We start from the raw sequence: 22,288 nt of genomic DNA, 5'->3' as shown, positions 1-22,288 counted from the left end.
TCCATCTGGGAAACTATGATTCTCCATTCCAAGAGCAAAGGATACTTTATGAAAAACAGAGGTAAGGAGGCAAGAGGGGATGAGGACAGCATGACTTTGGTAAGTAGCAGTATGTGGAACTTGGAACTTCCAGTCAGTGCTTCTGCAAGACACCTTCGGTATGGTTGACATGGTAAAATAAATCAAAGGAATGAGACACTTGCATGTGTAATTTCCAAATCTAAACTGAAGTACCTCTCATTTCTTTCCAGCTATAACTTTTCATTTTCATAGAACCCAGGACTGTTATCAATTCAGGTCAGTATTGGTCAGCCAGTTTGTGCTGTGCAAAAGCACGGGGAGAGAGGGTGCACACTTCAGGAAGATAAGAGGAGAGCTCACCAGAGAGTGCTCCACACACACACAAGAGTTGTGCCAAACGTCTCTGACAACTGTTGCAGCAGCAGCAGCCTACACATGGCTATGCAACTCATTCAGAAATTATGTGGAAGGTGGCCAGCACAGCCATGTTCTCAGCTTCTCCTACACTGCTGAGCATGGCGAGGTTTCCACCAGCTCCTGCTCTAAGCAACCAATGAAAACAGCATTTTATAAATCACCGATACAAATATTAGACTTCATAGTTCACTGGGGTTGGGGTATCTGATAATTAAAACACAGGAGTAAAACAAAGCCTGACAACTTCAATATTGAGCTCTAAAACTCCTAGAATCCCACTTTAGTTTCAAAAGGAAGATTAGCGTAGTCAGTAGGGCTGTTAACCAAAAATATTATTAAAAAACTCAACCAATCAGTATCCTGAAGTTTTGCTAGCTAAAATTTGCAGACATTTCAATCATGAAATTTCAATTTCAATCATCTGGTTTTCTCCAGAGCTTTTCCATTTTAAGGATTAGTCCTTTAGAGTAATGGTGTCTGACAAAGAAAAAAAGGGAAGAAATTTTAAAAGAAGAGAATATGAAGCTGAAAAACAAGCAGACAGAACACAAACTTATTTGGTCAGCTGATTCATACCAGAGCAATGCTTAAAACCTATGCAAAAAGTCTGGAAAAAAAGTAAGATTTTTCTGTGGGATTTCTTTTTCCTTGGTCCTTGTAGAAAATCTGCCTATTTAACTACACAGCAATCAGCTCACTGTTCCTCTTTGGAAGCTCTTGTGCTTGGCTCTGTTCCGTAGGAAACAGATCCTTTTTATCTTTCACCTAGATGGTGATTACTCCTTGTATTTAAGCTTCTGCATGATGGAAAGATGAGAACAATATCACACAAGAAGCAAAATCACTTTCTGCAATTCCCTTGTGGAGGAAAACACATCAGAGCTTACTGGCACAGCCCGTTTTTTCAGAACCAGTTCCTGCAGTGTACTCTCTCTGGATGGCAATTACTGCAGCAGAGTAGTCAAGAAATGATTCCTTGGACTTAGACAACTGCCAGAACTAATTAAATATTCCTTCAATATCCACATTTTTCACACAGGTTTTGAGGATGTCTAAATGCATTATATGTACAAAAGGAAAACCCAGAGAAGATACACAACATCAAATACATTTTTAATCCTTAAAAAAGCAGACTGAAAACACTTCCTTTGTGAATGCATTTGTTTCATCACTCTTGATGGACTGCTAGGTATTAAAGAAGCTATTAAATACTCTGCAAGAACCTACCTTTGCCTGAACTTCTACATTATGCAATCTTACAGCAGACTAGAACTGGAAATAAAACATAGTAGAGAGGACCCCAAATGTCTGTGAAGGGATAAAATGATTGCACAGCTCATCTGCAGGCTGACACAATCTCAGATGCTCAAATTTATTTAGACAGCAGACTTCTATTGATTTTTCAGGTGATTTAGACTCCTTGGCATCATTAAAACTTACATATAAATTAGATTAAGAAGTTTCCTCATGAATGTGTAATTCTGGGTGAAGGACTATTGCAGATCCCAAGAATAGATGTGGCTCCAGATTTTATTAGAACACTGATACATTTTTCATGTGTACTAGACTTCCTTGCCTACTTGTCTGAGCCAACTCCCATATTACTAAGATTCTCCTTATTAATTTTCCATATTCTGTCTATAATATTTTTCTAGGAAATGCAGGAAAGTAGCATCTGAAAAATACCCTAAACTGATATATAAATCATGCACATAAGCAATGCTTTTCCTGTTATGTGTCTGTAGTCCCTAGCATAAAGAGACGACCAAATCAGTCATTCCTGTGATATTATCCAAAGGCATATCAGTCATGCTGTTTTTAGTAGGAAGGGAAACCCAAAAAAACACCTGGACTCTACAAGCCTGAACAAGCAGGCACTACATACACACAAATGAACCTGCATGTCAAAAGGATGCAGGCAGCATACAGCAAAACAAGCCAGGCCAGGTAGGAAAACATCCCTCAGCAGCTCCATAGCATTAATTCTTCTCAATGCATGAAGTGCTTAATAAGCAGTTTTGAAAAATATGGACAACTTAGATGAGCACAGGCAAGAAGTAGTGGTCAGAACTCCTGGTTCATGTACCTCTGAGAGAGAAATGCTAAAGAAGCCAGGTGACAACATGTGAGTGCAAGAGCCTCACGTAACTCTCCTGCGGGTGGGAGATTGTGTGGCTCCCTGTCCCACCAGGTGGGCCACATGAAACCTCATGTCCTTAGCTGCCACCACTACCTGTGCAGGCATACTACTGTTGTCCCTCTCCCTCAGCCAAATCATCGCCTGCATGCTTCAAGCCAGAACAAAAAGAGAATTTCAGACATATTTGACAGTTGGGTTTTTTTTTTCTCTTTGTAGTTTTATGGGGTGTATTAGCCTCAACAGAACAAGTTTTCCAACACTGATGGGACTTGGAGCATCAATCCACCAGAGTTCAACCTTCTTCCAGAGGCAGCACTCTGAAACAAAATCAGCCAAAACAGTCTCCAAATGTTATAATAATAATAATAATAATAATAATAATAATAATAATAATATAAATAAAAAGAGGCAGGCATTTGTATTTTAGCATCGATAAAATGAGTATATTTTACTCAAGTATCCACAAGATACTTCTGCTAGCCAACATGGGCGGGGGCTCAGTTCTGCTTTTTGTTTTTCAAAGAAGATTCCTGGATTTCTATGAGAAAAATTATATTGTGTTAAAACTGAGAAAGAACCACTCTTTCCGAGCAAGAGCTCTCTCCAGGAAAACATCACAGACAATACCGACACTTCAGCACACTTTCTCTCACAACTGAAGAGAGCTAGCACACAGAAAAAAGTTGGCCAATGCCTCTTTCACCTTTACTCAAAAGCATCCACAGCTGGACTGAGATTTTTGATATTTGCTGAACACAGGTTACAGTCTGTCTCCACTCTGGCCTCTACACTGGACAGTTTCACTGCTCTGTAATGCAGAGTAAAAGATAGACCCTATGAAACATGGCACACAAGAGGCTTAGGGAATTTCTTCAGACTTAAGTCTTTTTATTTTGATTTTATTCGAGAGTCACCATTCACCACTAATTAAAGCAGCTCTTGAAATAAAACTGCTCTGGATAAACTTCCAGAAATGCAGGGTAAATTATTGTTCTGCCCCTTTCCTCAAACCTCTTCTGGGCCCTCACTATTAATTCAGACACTGGCAGGTAATGCTGTCTTTCAGTCCTGTTATGCAACTTGGCTTCCAATATGTGCAAGAACTAACATGTTTCTCCAGATAGATTTGCTTTCCCAAGCTCCTGCCTTCTCAGCAATGTGAGGTACTTTGTGTGGAGTAATCTCAATTTCCTTTGAAACCCCATTTTTCTAAATACTTAGATATTTTCAGAGATAAGAAAAGTCAGTTGTATATTTATCTTGAGCTATCAAACACACTAAAATGAATCTATCTGGGATTCCAGGCACCATAGCTAAATAATAAAAATACAGTCAGTCTTATGCAAACAAATGTGTACACACCAGTCGCCTCAAAATCTCACAGGGTAAAAAAACTATTCCTGCCATAGGTTCCCCCGAAAACAAATCAACCAAGGGTTGGTACAGCCCTTCCCTCTCTGAAAACATCAGGCTTTGGTTTTAGTCCCTAAATATTGGACAATCCAAACCACAATGTTTGAAGTCACCGTCTTTTCTGGTGTTTCCATGAATATAAGTACTGCAATTGTTCATTGTTCTAAATCTTGACAATCCCAAGCACAGATTTATCTTTCAATCCTACTTTTACATCTATAGTTTTAAATCTGCAACTGTACAGTTTTATATGGATTTATATTTTTTACACGTTTATATAGATTTACTCCTTTCTAGAAATGGCTATTTGGTATCAATCATTAGGACAAAACATATCTCCTGTCTTTGGTTTCTTTTCCACAGCTTGACTAATGCATCAAATTGCCTATATTTTAACAAGGAGATGCCGTATATCTGAGAAATAAAATAGCACAGTCCTTAGCAGAAGTTCACATTCTTCAGCTCACCATCTTTTACCCATTTGAAGCAAATATTTTTTATCACCATGTGTCAATAAAAACTAAGAGCCAATAAAACAGCCTAGCTTGCATTGTAGGGCACTGTTAAACAGAAAAACATCGCTGACATCCCGTTTCTTTCAGGCACAGTGAGTGTAATTCAGTAGAAGGCAAAAGAACCTTATTTACCAGCAATTACTTCTTTTCCATAAAATAATAATAAATAAAACAAATACCAAAACAAAATTATGTTTTTACTAAGACATCTTTGAAAAACAAAGGTTTAAACCCGCAACATTCCTTTAAGTGTAAATCTTCAAATCTGATGGTTGTTTATTAGCTGATTTCCCTCTTTTTTTTTTTTTTTTTTTTTTTTTTTTGCAATTACCTGTTTGCTTTCACTGCTTTAGATTCTAGGACAGCATCATATCTACAGAGACTAAATCAGGCAATATTAAGCAGTTTTTGTGATTCTCAGACAAGGTATTTTTAAAGTACAAAGCAACAGCTATTTTTGCTGGCTGACACAGTCTAGAGCCCAAAGACACATCATTCTACCTTCAGAAAGGCAACAGCTGGACTGCATGATGGTCATTACTATAACCTCTGTCACTATCACCTCCTTTGCCTGGGGACAAAGGACAATTCCAAGACCAGAGTGACTGAGCTTCCTATGGCTCCTGCAGCTTCTGTGAACAGGTGCCAGTCACCTCCAGACAACCTTCAGCAATTATTCTTTCAGCAACTTTATCCACTTTCATTTATGTCCTCAAAATAAAAAATAATAATAATAAAATAATAAAAAAACAACTCAACAAACAGGAGAAGCTAAAACTAGGCTGATCAACCAGATTTTCCTTATGCTCAGTCAACCCACTCCTTCAGAGAAGCCCACCAGCCACACCAGAAAAGAGTAACTTTTCCAGAGCAAAGGAACCAAATGAAGACAACTTCAAGGTGAAGAAAAGGCAATTCTTTGACCCAGTACTTAACAAAAGGCACAACCACTTTGGTGCTCTGTCTTACAACCCTCTCCAGCAGAGGGGCAGAGAGAGAGTCAGAGCAGAGCACATTACATGAGACACAGCTCTCAAGAACACAGACAAACCATGGGATGAACAAGGTGCTGGAGCCAAAGGATGAAAGAATCTTTTGAATATGCAATCCAAAACCTTGAGAAAAACATGAGCAAAACAAACCCTTGGAAATTTAACCCAACAGCTGAAATAATGCTGCAATGACATAGTTCTTCTTACCTTTGCCATCTGCGCCTGCACACCATTTGCTTTGAGAGACGCTACTGCTTTCTGTGCTGCTGCAGGACTGTCAAAATCTACAAAACCATAACCTGAAAAATAAACAGATAAATACAGATTTTCAGTATTATCCGTGTGTATGAGCACAGATAAAGATTTTATTTTCAAAAAGAAGGAAAATCTTTCCATTTTCTCACACCTTTCCATAATATTCCAGTAGCACTGCCGCCACACCTCTATTTGTCATGTCTTTTCTCTGGAACCTAGTTGGGGGTTTAAGGGAATGTAGTGACCTGAAGCTTCAAAGTGCCAGAAGATATGCAGCAGAAGTGGGAGTGTAGACAGGTCTTTGTCCTAACAGATTAAAGGCCCCTGGCAGCAAAAGGGCACACACGCTCAAGGGACTCCAGTTCTCTGGAGTCCTGCCCCATCTCTTCCATAATAGGAGGTATCATTATGGACCTTCTGGGATACAAAGCTGCAGCTTGCAATGGTTGGCTTCATGGGAAAACACCCCTTCTCCTGTCCTCTAAACCCACACAAGCATTAAGCTTCAGAACAGAAGGGCAAGAAGTCTCTCTGGCAGGCTGGGACCATGTGTGCAGGGGCAGGGAGAGCAGCCTTCCAGCAGGTGGGACCGATTCAGGAAGAAATCCCAATGTGTGCTCTACAGGCAACTGCCAGACAGCTCTAGAAGATGGTGAGACAGCAAAGTCTCAGCTTTGGTTAAACCACATCCCTTTCATCTCACTGCTCTATCTGCTGGAACAACAGACAGATCTCTGTCAGGAATTGCTTGGGGTATCATCTGAACAACAGCTTAGAGGTTAGATCTTAGGGATTGGCAAAGGATAATCATTTGCTTTTAAGTGGCTTTCTTACTCCCAGTATTTGCATTAGTTAGTATATTAATCAGCCAGTCACTTCCTATCTTCTCTTCCTCCCTCTCCATTTTTTCCTTCCTTTAGCCACCAACATTCATATGTTCAAGCAAGCCCAGTGCTATTAAGCCAGTACTGGAGAACAACACCTCTGAAAGTATTTTTATTTTCCTAAAGACATAAAGGAGGGATAAGAGGCCAAGAAATCGACTTTTCATGACTTTTAAAGCACTGAGCTCTCTCTGATCTTCAACAGCATTCAAATGTCTTGCTCATAAAGATTTCAACTGAATTAGGAAGATCTAAAAATCTCACCAAGTACCTATTTAGGCATCTGAATATATTTCACAATCCATCCAGGGAAAACCCCTACATCTTATTAAGCAATTATAGTGCAGGTAGGCAGGTGCTGCTCAGACAAGCTGTGGCCAGGGGCCACATCTTTGGCATCTCCCTGGAAAGCCATATGGATGAAACTGAACCTCCTGAAAGTTTTAATAATATTAGCACAAGTATATTTATAGCTTCTTTGCAGACGTCTCCATTTACTAGGTCAATCCACATCCTACAGGAGGCAACTACAGATATGATTTCCTGCTACATCCATTTGTATTTCTTTTCCCAGCCTTTCTTCCTACTCCTGGGAGACTTCATTGCCATCCTCTCTGCACCAAATCTAGGTATAAGGGTGTGCGCTTTGTGATCACCTTGCCCCTCAAATTACAAAAGTCTCAATTATTATTTTGGTATGCATACATTGCTAAATGCAGGGATTAGTCCAATCATGAAAGAATTTTGTGTAAATTGATGTTTTTGTTTCTTGGCTTAAATCTCATCCACATAGTTTTAAGAACATTAGAAGAAATAAGAAAAAAGAAACAGATAAAACTATTAAAGAAACTGCTGACTTAAGTAGTGTGAAAAGCAACATCAAGATCCGAACCTTTCTGTTCTTTTCTTTGCTCAGTCTTCTGTTTTGGTTTGTTTGGTGGAGGGTTTCTTGTCTTGGGGAGGATTGGTGAGATTTTTTGCTGGGGCATTACTACAGATTCAGGGATGCTGTGGTACAGACACTGAAACATTGAGGGACTTTGTGATAACAAACCTAATAAACACTAGAGTTTGTTTGATCAGCTTGGGAGTTTGAGGAGTGTTTGACCTTCTCTGATTACCTCATTTGATTTTCCCTTTCTACTGCAAGCCATTTTTAAATCAGCTTGTCCTACATTGCATTTTCCTTTGCAGTGCTATCCAAGCTCTCTTCTCACTGCAGAGCAGCAGTAAAGCTGATGCTGCTTTGAACTAAAAAACATGCTACAAGAGACCAAGAGTCCTCCCTGGATTTCTGCAATGCCTTTGCCCTCTGGGAGAGAAACTTCTGGGAGGAAGAAGGAGATACATTTAGATGCAACTTTCATTTTCCTATATGAGAGATCTAGACAAGAAGCCAGAGCTGTCAAATGGGAAGTCTGAAATGTCTTGGGAAGTGATGGGATGGCTTGGATCAAATACTAAGAGAAATACTTTTTAGGACAGTGAGGTGGTCTTCTCAGAAAACTAAACAGTATTTTATTTCTCACCATTTCCATGTCCAACAATTAGGAGATAGAAGTGCAAAAGTAATCTTAACCTTGTCATTAAAAACAGATAATGGAGTTAGATTTTTGTATTTAGCATCAGTGTAGAGTACAGGCTTCAAGTCTGAAGGAATAGAAAGGAAATTATTTTTAGTATGACTTTCTAGACAGCACAGCAATTATTCACATCTAAGTTAATTTTGTTTGTAAATAAAAACCAGAATGTGTAAGAATATTCTAGAGTTGTATCATAGATGTCAGGTATATCTAGCATAATAAATTATTGAACAGTAACATTAGTCCATAATATCTAAAACCATTAATATTTTCTAAGCATTTTTTTCAGTGGGCACAAGGGTTGATATGACCGTATCACAGATCCAGTGGAGTCTTGAGACAAAAAACCCCACATCTTTAGCTGCCCATTATGCATTCTAGTATTGCTACTCCTAGTCTCACTGCAAAGCTGTTCTTTTTCCTTCCCTTAAACTAATTTCCATTCCAAGTATCTTTCTGTAGCCCTCCCCCCTCCTGACACATCTCTCCACCACACACAGAACATCAGGACAAAATCACTTCATGGCTGAAAACCCGTCCAAAGAACATCAATCTGCTGCAAGGGAAGCCAAGTTCCCAGGCTGTTTCAGCATTCAAGTATCCTTACAAGAACCCTGCAATGCTATATAACAGAAAACCAGGCACGCTGCCTTTTTGTACAGTTTCCGTTGTTCCACGTAGATGTTTATAGTCTATGTTAGTGACCTATGCTAACATATTTCATTTCTTTATAATCTCACTTCATTTTTTGTCTCTTGGGCACTAACTAAATAGTGTTGGTTTTTTCTGTTTGGGTTTTGGGTTTTTCTGTGTTCGGGATTTTTTTTAAAATTTTTTTTTTTTTTTTAATTTATTTGCTTGTCTGGGTGGATGAAGTTTAGCCGCATGAAAGCTAAACTTGGGTCTTGGAACATCCTCTCCAGTGTTCTCCAAAGTGTAAATGAAGCCCCAAACTCCCTGAGCTGAGAGTCCTTCCCTCTTGTCCAGACTGTGGCTGAAGTGGGTTGTGCTTCCCACCAGCAGAACTGGGATGCTGTGGCTGCTTCTGGCAGGTGCACTGTGGCTGAGTTTGGCTGCTCTAGTGTCTATCCCTACACTGTTCCCTGGCTCCTCCTGGGAAAAGGTAGGAAAATGGTTGGAATGATCCCCTGGGATGAAATTCAGATCAGGGTCTGCCAATCAGACACTGCTCTAAGTAAATACCTACATTTCTTTTTCCTCCTTTAAAAACACGTGCAAGCCCCTCCAGACTGTCCCTCTGCTAGACTCAAATTCCACAGCTTATTTTTTTTCTCCCTTTATTTCCCCTGCATTTTTATTGTGTGTTCACTGTCTTGTAAACATTCTGGTCAATGGATTATAGATTCCCCCCCCCCCAACTCCCCCCAGTTTTTATGCATAACATAATGAAAAATGAACTCAGATTCTAAACCAGGACATCCAGACTGTACTCACAAGAATTCATCACCACCACAGGAAACCAAAACCAAAATTATTTCCCCCTTTTTTCCGGAAGCATCCTGACATTTTCCTTTAAGAACTCCAAACACAAATAAGGAAAGCTGTGTAGTCCCCTGCTACTTAGAGAGATGGGAATTGAACTTATCACTAACATGAGCCCCTCACCTCAAGTGTACTTACACTAAGGGCAATTTCGGTACTCCAATGCTATAAGTCCTCCAGAATCCCAAAGGGGCTTTTTTGGTAGAACAAACACACACACACAAAGAAATCCAGGACAAGACTATCTGGTATAACTGTTAAATCTTTCCTTTTAGAAAGACAATTCCTGTAATTTTGTATTGGCCTGATGCCATTAGGCCTAAATAATTAAATTTTAAAACTAAAACCAGTATGTTTTGTTTTGTTTTTACCTGTGGGGGAAAAAAAAAACAGCGAACCATCAGCAAACTGAAGTTTATAGCTAGCTGCAAAAAGTGCTACCCAAATACACTGGCAGACACTAAACATCTCCATCTCCTATAACCTAAATGGCTGGGGGCCTCCCAGTCTCAGTTTCTCAGTTCCATAATTAAGCTTGGCAGCAGGTTCAAATGAATTAAAACTGAATGTCACTATTTCCTCAACAAATCCCTCATCCTTGTTTTTTCTTACTTGTCAGGAGAAGACCAGCAGAACAGCAATTAGTGGTAAGCAGTGCAGTGGAAAAGAACCAAGTATTCACTAATTAGGTCACTCGCCAAACACGTTCATTTCATTGGCAGATTTAATCAATGTTTTCCTGAAATGTCTTAAATCTCCTATGCTAATTTAAAGTTTTGTTATTGTTGTTACTTTAAACACAGATGGGATGCCTGGAGATTTTCAATTGCTTTCCACAAATCCACTTCAAAATAACAACTCCTCATATAGTATATCATCGAAATTTCGGCACAGGTTTTAGGAAATGGAATCTAATTTTATGCCAACATTTTTGTGCCTGCAAATACCTATGGGTGCAATTTTGTGGATTTAAGCAATTGCAGGTGCGTAGAGCTCTTAGACATCAAACTCTGAATTGCCCTGATGAATCGGGTACTTGGGGGTAATGCCAAATAATTTAAGGGACTGCCTGCCACTTGAGGTCCCTGTAATTCTTGTGAAGTGCTGGATGGTGGCACAGAGCAGAGGTGAGCATCCTCTGGCACACATGGACTTTACACTTCATCTCCGGGGAGCTCCGCTGGTGTAGTGACAGGAATGAGAGCCTTGCTGCCTTTTTGGAGCATTGAGGCAGTTCCTCAGTCAGTGCTGAAAGTGGCAATAGTTACTCAAAGTGCATGGGAACAGAAGTTTCAGGGTGTCCTAGCAGCTTGGCCCCCAATTAGCACTTACAGCCAGAACACCAAGGTGCTTTTCTGCGTGGAAGCCGCTCGGTCGGCAGCCGTCATTGCTGACACCATGGGAAAGGGAGCTGTCACGGCTGCTGAGCTAATCTGCACCACAGCAGGCTGCTCTGCCCTCCTTCCTGTCCTGACTGCACACCCTGGGATCCTTGCAGAGGCTCCATCCTTCCTGCTGGCACTGCCCCCAGAGCCCATTTGCCCACAGCCCCGCAGCCACCAGTGGGTTTGAATGGGCAACAAGCAGCCAAGCCACAGCTCGGCAGCCACCTGATCACCCAGGGTCAAAATAAGATGAAAAAAAAAACAAACAACAACAACAACAAAAATAAAAAAGCCAAAGAGCAGGAGAAGTGTGGTTTTCTAGAATTGAGGAGTAGAACACCCTGGCAAGCTGCTGAGCTGGAGCTCTGCAGAGACAGGAACCTCTGGAGGAGGACAGGAACATCCTGAGAAAGGAGAAGCCATGACAAACGAGGGAAGATAAGTTGAGGATAGTGAGCTCTGAGGTCTGAGCCTGACACTGGCAGAAGGTCAAACACCACATCTGACCTCTGACCATGTGCTGCTTTAAATCACTTGAATTCAAGTCAATCAGTACTCTCTGTTCTCTGGCTCCTACACATCCACACAAACACAGACGAGAGACAGGAGACCTGACCCATCCAGCCAGGAGGCTGGCATGGAGTCTGGGCACTAATTCAGCCAGTGTTCCTGGGTCACTAATCTTGAAAGCACCTAAATACACTGATGGGGAGCTCACACATACTGAAGAGCTCTTCTAGTTTCGCTGATGCCAACAAACCCACTTCATCAAGAGTTAATGCTTGGTTTCTGTATGTTAACATCTTTGCTTCCTTCCTGACAGATGGAAAAAGCCGACTGTCCCAGACAGCCCCCACTCTTGCCAGGCCACTCTGTACTAGGGGCTGATGTGGGCGTTTAAGGGAAGCTGTGGCAAAGCAGGAACTCCAGCTCTGACATTTTCCCACCTTGGAGAGCTTGACTAGGTCACGACTCCTTTTTGGCAGCATAAGATGTGCACATTTTGCATAATATTACATTATAATGAAGAAACTCTTAAAATATGAACACTGATTTGCTTATGTATAATTACAATTCCATTATACCTAAAGTTTTTTTCTAGGTCTGACATACCAGACCATTTGGAACTGCGCTTCCCACCAGCATACAATGATTTTTTAATGTAAAAAAGTTCCCGATTCTTGTTTCTGACCATCTAGAATTCAATATATTAGATCTGAAATCCAGAACAAAGAAGACTGAGCGTATCATACAGGTTGGGTCTTCAAGAGGTGTAGAGGTGGTTTGGACAAAAAGGAGGGTAAAGTAATTTTAAGAGAGCATTTGCTTTTTTCATCAATGTTTCTGCTGATGTTACTTAGAGACTGGAAATTAAAAACCACCCCCAAAAGGAGATGTGATGAGGAAGAGTAGTTTCAACCTAGGGAAGAGTCAGCAAATTCAAGTTTCTTGATGAATTAAGAAACCATGAAATGGAATATATTTATCACAAGTAACTTATTTAAGCTTTATGATATCCCCTCCACATATCTGTACATATACATGCACACATTGGAAAACACAAGCATGATTTTTTGTCACAAACACTAATATAAATACACAGCTAAGCAAATGCATAATAATAAAAGAGATGTTTCTCCTTCACACTTAGAAGAAAACACTAGGGTTTCACAAAAACCTAAGCTGAGTTGTAAAGTTCATTTTTGCCCAGCACTTATTTAGTGTGTCTCTAAAAGGCAGTATTCGTTCTGACAATCAGGTAGACTGCAAAAAAGGTGATTATCTAGTAATTTACTATGTAATTTTCAGACATTGTTTTATGTTCAGATAACGAATCAAATTAAAGTTTTACAAGCCTTGGAAAATTAGGGTTAGCCAGCAAAGAGGTTGAATAACCCTTGAATACAAAATTACCAAAACCAGCTTTTTTCTTTCATTGTTCAAATTGTGATAAAATATTCCTACAGCTCCAATTGCTCAGAGTAATAGTAAAATAGTCTACAGCATTACTCTTAAATCTCTCTTTATAAAAATGTTCTCAGTGGCTAGAAAGTGGTGAATCACCACCTTTTAATTAAAACAGTTAATATGTAGTTAGAAAAATAATTGGAAGTGGAGATTCTAAAATGCAAGAAAGAAAAAATAGTCCCTTCATTTCAGATCACTCCCCAGAGATGCACCTACATTGTTAAGTACGCATATATAGCTAATTCTTTTTTGTTTGTTTGCTTTAGCTTGATATGGGAATACAGCACAAAACTGTCAGTTTGATTATGTTTCTGCAGTGATTTCTTTTGCCTCTTGCATTATTTGAATCCCCTTTATAACATGAGACCTGGAGAAAACCAGCACTAACAGAATTTTTAGAGATCTCTTTGCAAACACATTCTTCATTTGAACATTCAATTACTTTAAGCAGAACACATAAAAATACAGGTTATTATTAACTGCATTGAGTAATTAATGATAATATTTTAATGCAAAACTGAAGTATGGAACTCATTATTATCTTTTAATGTATTTTAAACCATTTCTAAATTATTTTTTGTCAATCTCCAATAAGTAAAGGAAGCAATACAAAGAAACTGACAAAATTTTGCTATGTGGGAAAGAAGTACTTATTCAATAAGTAAGTAACTATATGTACATGCATATTCATGTCTGTTTTTCTAGAACTTCATGCTTCCAAAACCTTGGTCTCTGAAGAAACAGAAGGAGATCTCAAAACTGACAAAAGCTGTTTGCGAAAGGTGGTTGCAATAACAACCGTGAGGGGGAGAGGCATAAGAAGTTAGGAATTTAGCAAAGATACCTATCAAGAAAACAGTATTGCACTCGAGCACCCACTCTCAATTTGCACTGCATTCCTGGCAATTCAGAACCCCAGAGTGACAAACTGAAGAAAATTCTAGAAAGAGCATGAATATAGCCATAAAAATCCAGATTTTACGAATGGCAGAACACCATTTGTTTATCCCTACCAATATGACAAATGTTTGGGGCTTTAAAAGTGAACCTAGATGTGAGTGAATACTTATGGGTAACCTTAACTGCAGCAGGTCACCAGCACAAAGAGCCCTAAGTCTTTGTGAGAACCTGTCAAAGAAAGAAAATCTTGGTGAAAATAAACTGAGAGGGAAGTTGAGAAATATTTCCTAGCATTTGCTAACAGCACGAACTTGGATTAATCACACAAAACCAATGATGGAAAATTCATTGCTCAAGTTACTAAATATGGGCTGGATAACAATTTAAAAAAAAATTGGAAATCTTGCAGTGGCAGAAGGACAAGAGATAAACACACTTTTCCATCTTTAACTTTTGAAGTAAATCTCTCTGCAGGTCACATTGATTTACTGTCAAAATCCAAAATGAAGATTAACTCTATTTTTAAATACAGGGATAGTTCACGTCTACAATTGCCATATAAACCTATTTATGACTCAACATTGTAGGTATTTACTACCATAACATTTCTATCAATATATTAGTTGTATAATATAATCATTATTTTCATTAGATTTCTGTAGCATGAGACAATCATTGTGGTTCTGCAGCTGAGCTAAATTTCACTTGAAGTAGTGATTGAAGAAAGCAGAATGTTCTCTCAAATACAAGTACTGCAAGAGGAGTGCTTAGTTACATATTTACAAAAAGGGGAGGGAAGAATACAATAGCTGTTTCTTTCCTTCCCTGGAGAAACACTCAGTGATAATATCTTGCAATATCCACCAAAGAACAAAAAACAAACAAACAAAAAAAACCAACAACAAACAAACAAACAAAAAAACCCCACAGAATTTGCAGTTTCAGACTTAATCACCTGCTTTGAGATCCAGTTGTGGTATCAATTAATAGCTTCCCTGAAAAACTTGAAAGGAACTCTTGCACCCAAGACTGAAAAGGGGTTTGCTTTTAAACCACTATTTCTCATATTCACTTTTCTCTGATTACAGCAACGTCCAGATGCTGAAGTTTCAAAATACCACAAGAAAGACTATTTTCTCAGTATTTCCAGACAGCAGGAAACACTGACACTCTCATGAGAAAGTCTGTTCTTCTGAGGTTTCATGCTCAGCTATGCAGACTCCAGAGCTTTACTTAGCTTGGATAATGTTTGGGTAAGATATGAAACCAAACCTCTTGAGATTTGTCCATCACTTATTTTAGACCTGAGCGACTTGAGTAAAAAACCTGGTGTAGAGAAAAAGTTTAGAAAAAAAAAATCATTCAGCCATTACTTCTCAAAGCTCTCAGAGCCTGTGTAAGATTACTGATTTTCTCTTCTAAACACTGGACCTCATTTTACCCAAAGCTAAGCAAGTTTTCCACCTTCTGCTCATCAACAAGGCACATAACCTAAGAAATTATGAGACTAATTCCAGCTCCCATGGACTAATTAGAAATGAACATTAATATTGTCCTGCATCTCTCAGGGTTGGTATGGCATGGCATTTCAGCAGGCATTTATGGACAGACAAAACAGAATCTCTGGGTGCTTCATTACCAGTGCACCACACCTATGGAAGACAGCAGTAAAATACTGGGAGGGGAGAAATTAAATCACTCAGCAGCCAACTCTTCCAGCACTCATTTTAAATAGTGATACTATTCTAGGAGGAAAAGGAGGATGCTGTGTCTCACCCAGGGCTCTTACTCAGAAATGAAATATTCCATTCTCTTCTTCCCAACACTGGATTGCTCAGCAATCTTAACATTAAGTAACTGCAAATCCTTGCAAGTAGGAAGAAACAATCTGACAAGACAAGATACACTTCGTGATCACACTGTGATTACTGTACTTTATTAAAAAATAATTTTTGTTTCAGTATGTTTTGACAAGAAAATAGAAAGCATCTTGCGCAGGCTTCAGGAAATATTAAAATAACCCAAGGTGATGAACATGTTATTATCCAGTCTGCTCCAGAGGGAGGGTGCTCAAGTACTGAAATAGTTTTCATTTCAAATACACATTCATTTTCAAGACACTGCACTTGAAAAATTGGACTGTATATTTGTCATACAGTAAGCAGTGATAAAGAGCACAGCAATTTATGTTCTTTATGCAAACCACTTGTAATTCAGAAAACAACTATAGTTTCTAAAAGGCAGCAAAGTGTTAACACTTTCCCAAGAAAGTGAAATGCTTTTTTCATGCCAGTTGGCCAATTCTGGCATGCCAATCTTTGCTGTGATAAACATTTTGGATAAAATGCAAAGAGCTCCTATTCCAACCCATCAACACTCAGGATGTCTTGGAGTTTTCAGCAGAGATGAGCAGTACTTTCTGAATATTTCATATTTCTAAGGAAATTATACTGATACCACCACCACCACCATCATGCTAAAATAACTATGACCTTTGAGCAAGAGGTCAATGTGCTTTCAAGAAATGATTGGTGGTAACAAACAACATTCCACCTGTGCTATGGAGGAGAAGCACAGCAGAGATGGGCAGTACAGAGCAGGATAAGCCACAACATACAGGTGAGAACAAAATCCTTGTTAAAGACACAGTGTACATTTATTGCCCAATGATTTTGGACTTAAATAGTATTTCAGACAATCAGAATTTTAGTATCCTTATAGTTTTATAGCTATATTGCCCAGGGTGTCCTTTTTCTTTTGTAGTTAAATACCAGTTGCACCTTCTGAGCCTTTTTTCATGTATCTACCACATTTATCTGTAGCCTGAAGTTCAAAAATGCTATTATTATGGTAGCCAGAAATTGCTATTCGTTTTCCAGGCTGAGACAAAATTAACAAGGAAAAAAAAAAGTGAATAAATCACATCAGAAAATCTCTTTTCAAGATCTCTAATCCATTTTCTTCAGATTTGAGATAGTTCTGTAATGTAGGTAAGTGGAAGACACAGATAAAGTGGGTAAAGTGCAGGCTTTTAATCAAATCTGAATCTTGAACTAGTAGAAGTTTCCTATCACTATAAATCACATATCTAATACATGAAAAAGAATCAAGTGAATAATACAACATTTGAATCTGAAGCAAGCACCACCCTTCCCATCTTGAATTTAAGGTAGCACTTCAGTGTCAGCTTGCATGTAATATTCCCTGCTGGTACAGAACATGAGGATCACACACCACAAAGGTCTGATGAAGGTGCTCACTCTGAAGCCCATGCTGAAGCCACCTGGATGATGACTGTGAGGCATCAGGAGGTCAAACCAGCAAGACAATCCCCTGTGTACAAATGCCAATATGTAGGAAGCTTCTTGCATACTGAAATTCACGGCCACAACAGAGCTTTCAACAGAGCTTGTACATAAAAAAGGCAGAAATATGGGACTGAAAGAGACATCCTGGGTCTTTCTGGAATGTGGATGATGAAAACTCAAGATTAGATGACCACATGGGGTTACATCAGTGACTTATATAATTCTTTTAATATTACCCTTTACTTACTAGAGGGCTCTCATCTTGTACCATACATATTGCCTTCACAACAGCACCCATTTTTGGCTTGGGCAAGATCATCTGATACTTTCCCTATAAATAATCTTCCAACTTTCTATTTCTAATAGAATTTTTTCTATTACTTGCCAAGTAAATTATTTCACTATTGGACTTTTTTCTCTGTTTCTCAAAATCCAGTCCTCGGGATCATCCAATTACGTTTCCATGTAATTGCCTGATGTTTCCCAACAAGCAGGTATTGAGGGAGCTTTGGCAGCAATATCATTGAAGAATAAAGGAGAAATCTGATACATGCCTTAGAAAGAAGGGGTGGGCAGGCATTGCTGATGTTGGTGATTGCTGTATCCTATCCTGAATTCAGATCATAAGAATATCAGCAATGATTATGTTCAGTAGGTTTTCCTAAATGCTCAGGCATCCTCTGAACATAAAGCTGTTAAGTTTAGGGTCTCCAGAGACCCTTAACGATTTAATTAAGAAGCAAAGTCATTGATATATATTGCCAGTAAAAGTCTAAATATGCAATGGAAAACAACTTTCACCACTTGAAGCCAGTTTTAGGTGTGTATTTCAAGGCTCAAAAATAAAAGGTACATGTGAGGAAGGGACCTAAGCTAAAATATTCTTTTTAAAAATGAAAGTGAGGAGAAGTCAGATACAGTAATATTCTGTCATGAATGAGGGATATTTTATTATTAAAAATATCACCGCTTTTATAAATTATACAGAGAATTACTGAGATGCCCAGGTCTGCAATAGCTTGCAGAGAGCAGTTGTGCATCAGCGTAGTACAACAAATAAACAAAATCAAAAAAGGAAGCAGGAAGGAGTTTTGCTGGGACACACGAACCCAGCAAACGTATTTTGCCTAGGAAGCCAAAATGCACAAAAAGAGAAAAAGACGTTTGAAATGCCCAGCAGGATCCTCTTACACCACATCAAAGAAATAAAGAAACAGTATTCAAAAATTATTTTTTGGTCTTTCAAGAAAGAGTGAGAAATCTCCCTGGAGTTTTGTGTGTGTGTGCTCTTGGTCAGTCACTCAGCCTACGTTTGCTGTAGCAAGCGAGACAGAGAATAGACACAGGCACTGCAGCGCATCTCTCACGCAGACGCCAAATACATGTTGGTGTTGTCAATGCAGAGATATGTAAATGTTTTGAGCCTGAATGTCTGCTTCCTGTCAACAGCAAGAATTAGCCAGACAAATATCCGGCAGGCATGGCTGTGCTTTCTTAGGAGTATAAATGTTCTACTACAAAATTTGCAGCTTGCTTTATTGCTGGCCGTTAGCTCTCAAAGCCACTCTTGTTACCAAATGCAAAGGAAAGCACCTTCCCACACCACCACATCCTAAAGCAATGATGGGTGTGAATGGAGGAAGATGATGAGGTACTAGCTGGCTGAAAAAATGAACACAGAGTTACTCAGGGCCCATGACCAAATGGATGCCCACAAAAGGAAACCCAAATCATTTCCATTACACAGAGACGGCAGCTTTGGCAATAAATTGCTACTCTACCCCTACACGTTCCTAGGCACCACTTCAAATTTCTGGGGCAGACCTGGGACTCTTTCTTCCAGAGGTGGCACATGCAGGTGGTGCATCAATCAGAGGATGGCATGCCTATGTATTTCTGCATATAATGCAATCTGCATATAAAGGGTATTTCTATTACACTGAGTAATACTGTGTTATATGACCCTGAGAGCAGGTTTATTTTTCACTACTTAAGGGCAAGGATAGGGGGTAACATGGAGCTGAGGTGTAAATTCCCTCACATGTCAGCCTTGGAACCTTTGACAGAAATGGGGATTGCCACTCTCATCTATTCATGGGGTGCAACAGCTTCACCCTCCCCAGTGTTCTCTTCTGCACTAGAAGACAATATGAGGTTCAAGTAACAGACAGGGAAGAGAATTTGGAAAGAGAAAACCTCCCTAATCTTCCAGAAATCATACCATTCTGTAATTTCATTTTATTACTCATGGTTTTTTGGTTTTTTTTTCTTCCCAGATGGTTGGGACAAATATTGCACGTGAAAAAGAAATAGCCTTTCCATGCCTGTATTTAGAAACAAACCAAAGGGAGAAGATGAAAGATCTCATGCAAAGCATGGAGGTGTGACATGATGGGATACAGTATTAGACAGCCTTTCCCTCCCTTAGTCTATACTGTATCTAATTAAGACACCCATTTCACCTTCCTATCAATGATTTTTCCACTTAAGAAGTCTGCATTTATTGCATCAAGGCATTGTTGTCCCAGATAACAAAACCCAAGATATAATTTAAAAAAGGGGGGGGAGGGGAGGGAATTAAAAAAAGAAAAAAAGAATAGTCCAGCAAATCACGTCATTCCAACCCTAATTCACATATGTGGCACAAGTGCATTGCACTTGTTTAATGGGCAACCAACAGAATCAAGCTTCCCTCAGGAAAGTCAACATTTTAGTGTAAGCTAGGAAAATTAAGAAAAAAAAGGAATTTTCCAACCAAAAAATAAAATCCACATTTAATAGCTTAAAATGAAGCCACCCAAGACAAAACATCTGGGCTTTTTGGATATTATCCCAGATGCAACGTGTAGCACTGAAGCTCTTCATCACGATCTCCTCTTAATTTGAGTAAAATCATTCCCCCAGCATATGTTGCTTCTCTGCAGAACATCACAAAAACATGCATGTTGCAATAAGATCTCCTTGCTATGTGTGTGGAGATCATACAGAACCACAGCACTTTAGATTTCTTTCAGTTCTTCTGGACTTCACATAATACTAATCACCTATCTGCAGCAGTAGGAACAGCAACCACTCAAGTGGACCACAAAAGCCAGTTGGAGAGGGATTATCAGAAGCACTGTAATAAATCAGCAGTGTTTCTAGAACTGGCACTGGAGGTCAGTGGGATTTGCTGTTCCTGAAATACAACAGGCACATCCACAGTGAATCTCACCAGTATCCATCAGAGAATCAGAGACCTTCCCACCAGCCCTGAACAAAGCAGTATTGCCTGCATGGCAAACAGCAGCACCTGAACAGCATGGTCCTCCCAGAATTTTTAGGACTGTTTCTCATCAAGTGTAAAAAGAACTAGCAGAGCACCACTGTGTCACTGGTTTCAGTACTACTCTGGACAGGTCTACTCAGCACAGCACCATGCTTTTGAGAACCCCAGTTCCTGAACAACTTGTTTTCAGACTTCCACAGATCTCATCTTCCAGGCCATACCAGCCGTGCTAAGATACAGCCTAGATTTACTGGGAATGCTGTACAAAGTTCTGTAGCTGGTTCTGTGCAGCAGGTCAGACTGATCAGTGGATACATTTAAGCTCTGCAAAGCTCTGAGAAACAGCGTGTGGAACATGGCCACTGGAAAGCAATTGAACCACCACAACATTTCATAGGCCAGAGGCACACAGATTGTATCTGTAGCCAAACTACACAGTGTGAGAGAGCCACACAAAAGACAAAAGTACTGGATAAGGCTGAAACAGAATTAGCCTTAATAGACAGTGCCTCCCCAGAGCTTTTATGCTCACAGCCAAGCAAAACTGTTCTGCACAGGAAGACAAGAACTGCAGACTTCTGGCATGGGTCTTGAGACATAAACAGTATGAGAGACTTGTTCCCATAGTGGAACAAAGAGGTGAAGGAGACCCCCTTGAAACAAACAATTCCTGGCCACCTTGCCATCCAAAGAAGCACAAATAAAATTAGGTGTTTCATTTGAGCTCTATTTTTAAATATATAAAGTAGTGTGCTGGTTTGTAAAGGTGAAAGTAATATTTTTAAAAGTTGGTAGCTTTTTTTTTTTTTTTAATTGACCATCCTCTGCTTCCTCTAGCAAATCACACACAACCACATTCTCCCCTTTTTTAGAGATACATTGGCGGTAGGAAGCTCTGCTGTAGACTCTCTTTTTATTTCTTTTTTTCCAGACAGCCTTGTCCATTTCTTTCCAGCCCTGAGATGATCACTCCTATTCTTCATTTTCCTCCTCTCCCTGCTCCTCTAAGGTGACTTAAAAAGAGAAAGATTCATGCATAGGCTAGGAAGGTGACTTGATTAATGACTTTTCCACTACTGTAAGTAATTTCAAAGGAATAATTCTATCCAGGGATGACAACAGGGAAGATGTTTCCATAAACCCCAGTATGCTTGCTGCAAACACATAAGCATTCCAATGCAGGCAAGGAGAGAGTGAAGACCTTGCTCTCTAGCAATGCAATTATTTTCCTTTTCTGCTTGTTTTTTCTCCCTATACTGTTTTTCCCATACTTCCCATGTTTTTATTTTTCCTTTACTGTGTTTCTGTGTTTCTTGTATTTCTGTCATTTTCTTCCATCATCTCCTCTTTCCTAGCCTGTTTTTCTAGCTTCTCCAGCCTCCAATTTCCTTTGTCTGCTGATTTCAACAATTAAGATGGAAATAGTAGTTCCCCTCCCCCCCCCCAAAAAAAAAAACAACAAAAAAAAACCAAAGAAAGAAACAAAAAACCCCTCAGCTTTTGAAGTTGAAACAAGAAAACTGGACTTTGAAAAAAGGTGAAAAGTGAGCACAAAGATCTGGTTTTAAATGATAGTGCAACAAAGGAAGCAATTAGGCAAAAAAGTAAAGTGAAAAACTAATCCAAGTTTTCACTTGGAATTCAAGCTTTCTTTCAGTTAGAAAATAAAGTTCTTGTCCAGTATGTTTTTGTACTCACTGATTTTATCCATAATGGGGAGCAGACTTGCCAAAATA

General features: G+C 39.3%; 1 protein-coding gene across 4 annotated transcripts in view; it reads right to left on the bottom strand.

The window, feature by feature from the left end:
* RBMS3 (RNA binding motif single stranded interacting protein 3) overlaps positions 1-22,288 on the bottom strand; it is a 432,183-nt gene that overhangs the window by 244,269 nt on the left and 165,626 nt on the right. For all 4 annotated transcript variants that reach the window (XM_062496503.1, XM_062496477.1, XM_062496494.1 and 1 more), the window contains exon 4: positions 5,706-5,797. In XM_062496503.1, the coding sequence (XP_062352487.1) occupies positions 5,706-5,797 (92 nt within the window). The remainder of the gene's footprint in view (positions 1-5,705; positions 5,798-22,288) is intronic.

This window comes from Cinclus cinclus, chromosome 1, assembly GCF_963662255.1.
Source record: "Cinclus cinclus chromosome 1, bCinCin1.1, whole genome shotgun sequence".
NCBI lineage: Eukaryota > Metazoa > Chordata > Aves > Passeriformes > Cinclidae > Cinclus > Cinclus cinclus.
The sequence above is the reverse complement of the archived record's forward strand: the minus strand, read 5'-3'. Positions and strand labels throughout refer to the sequence as shown.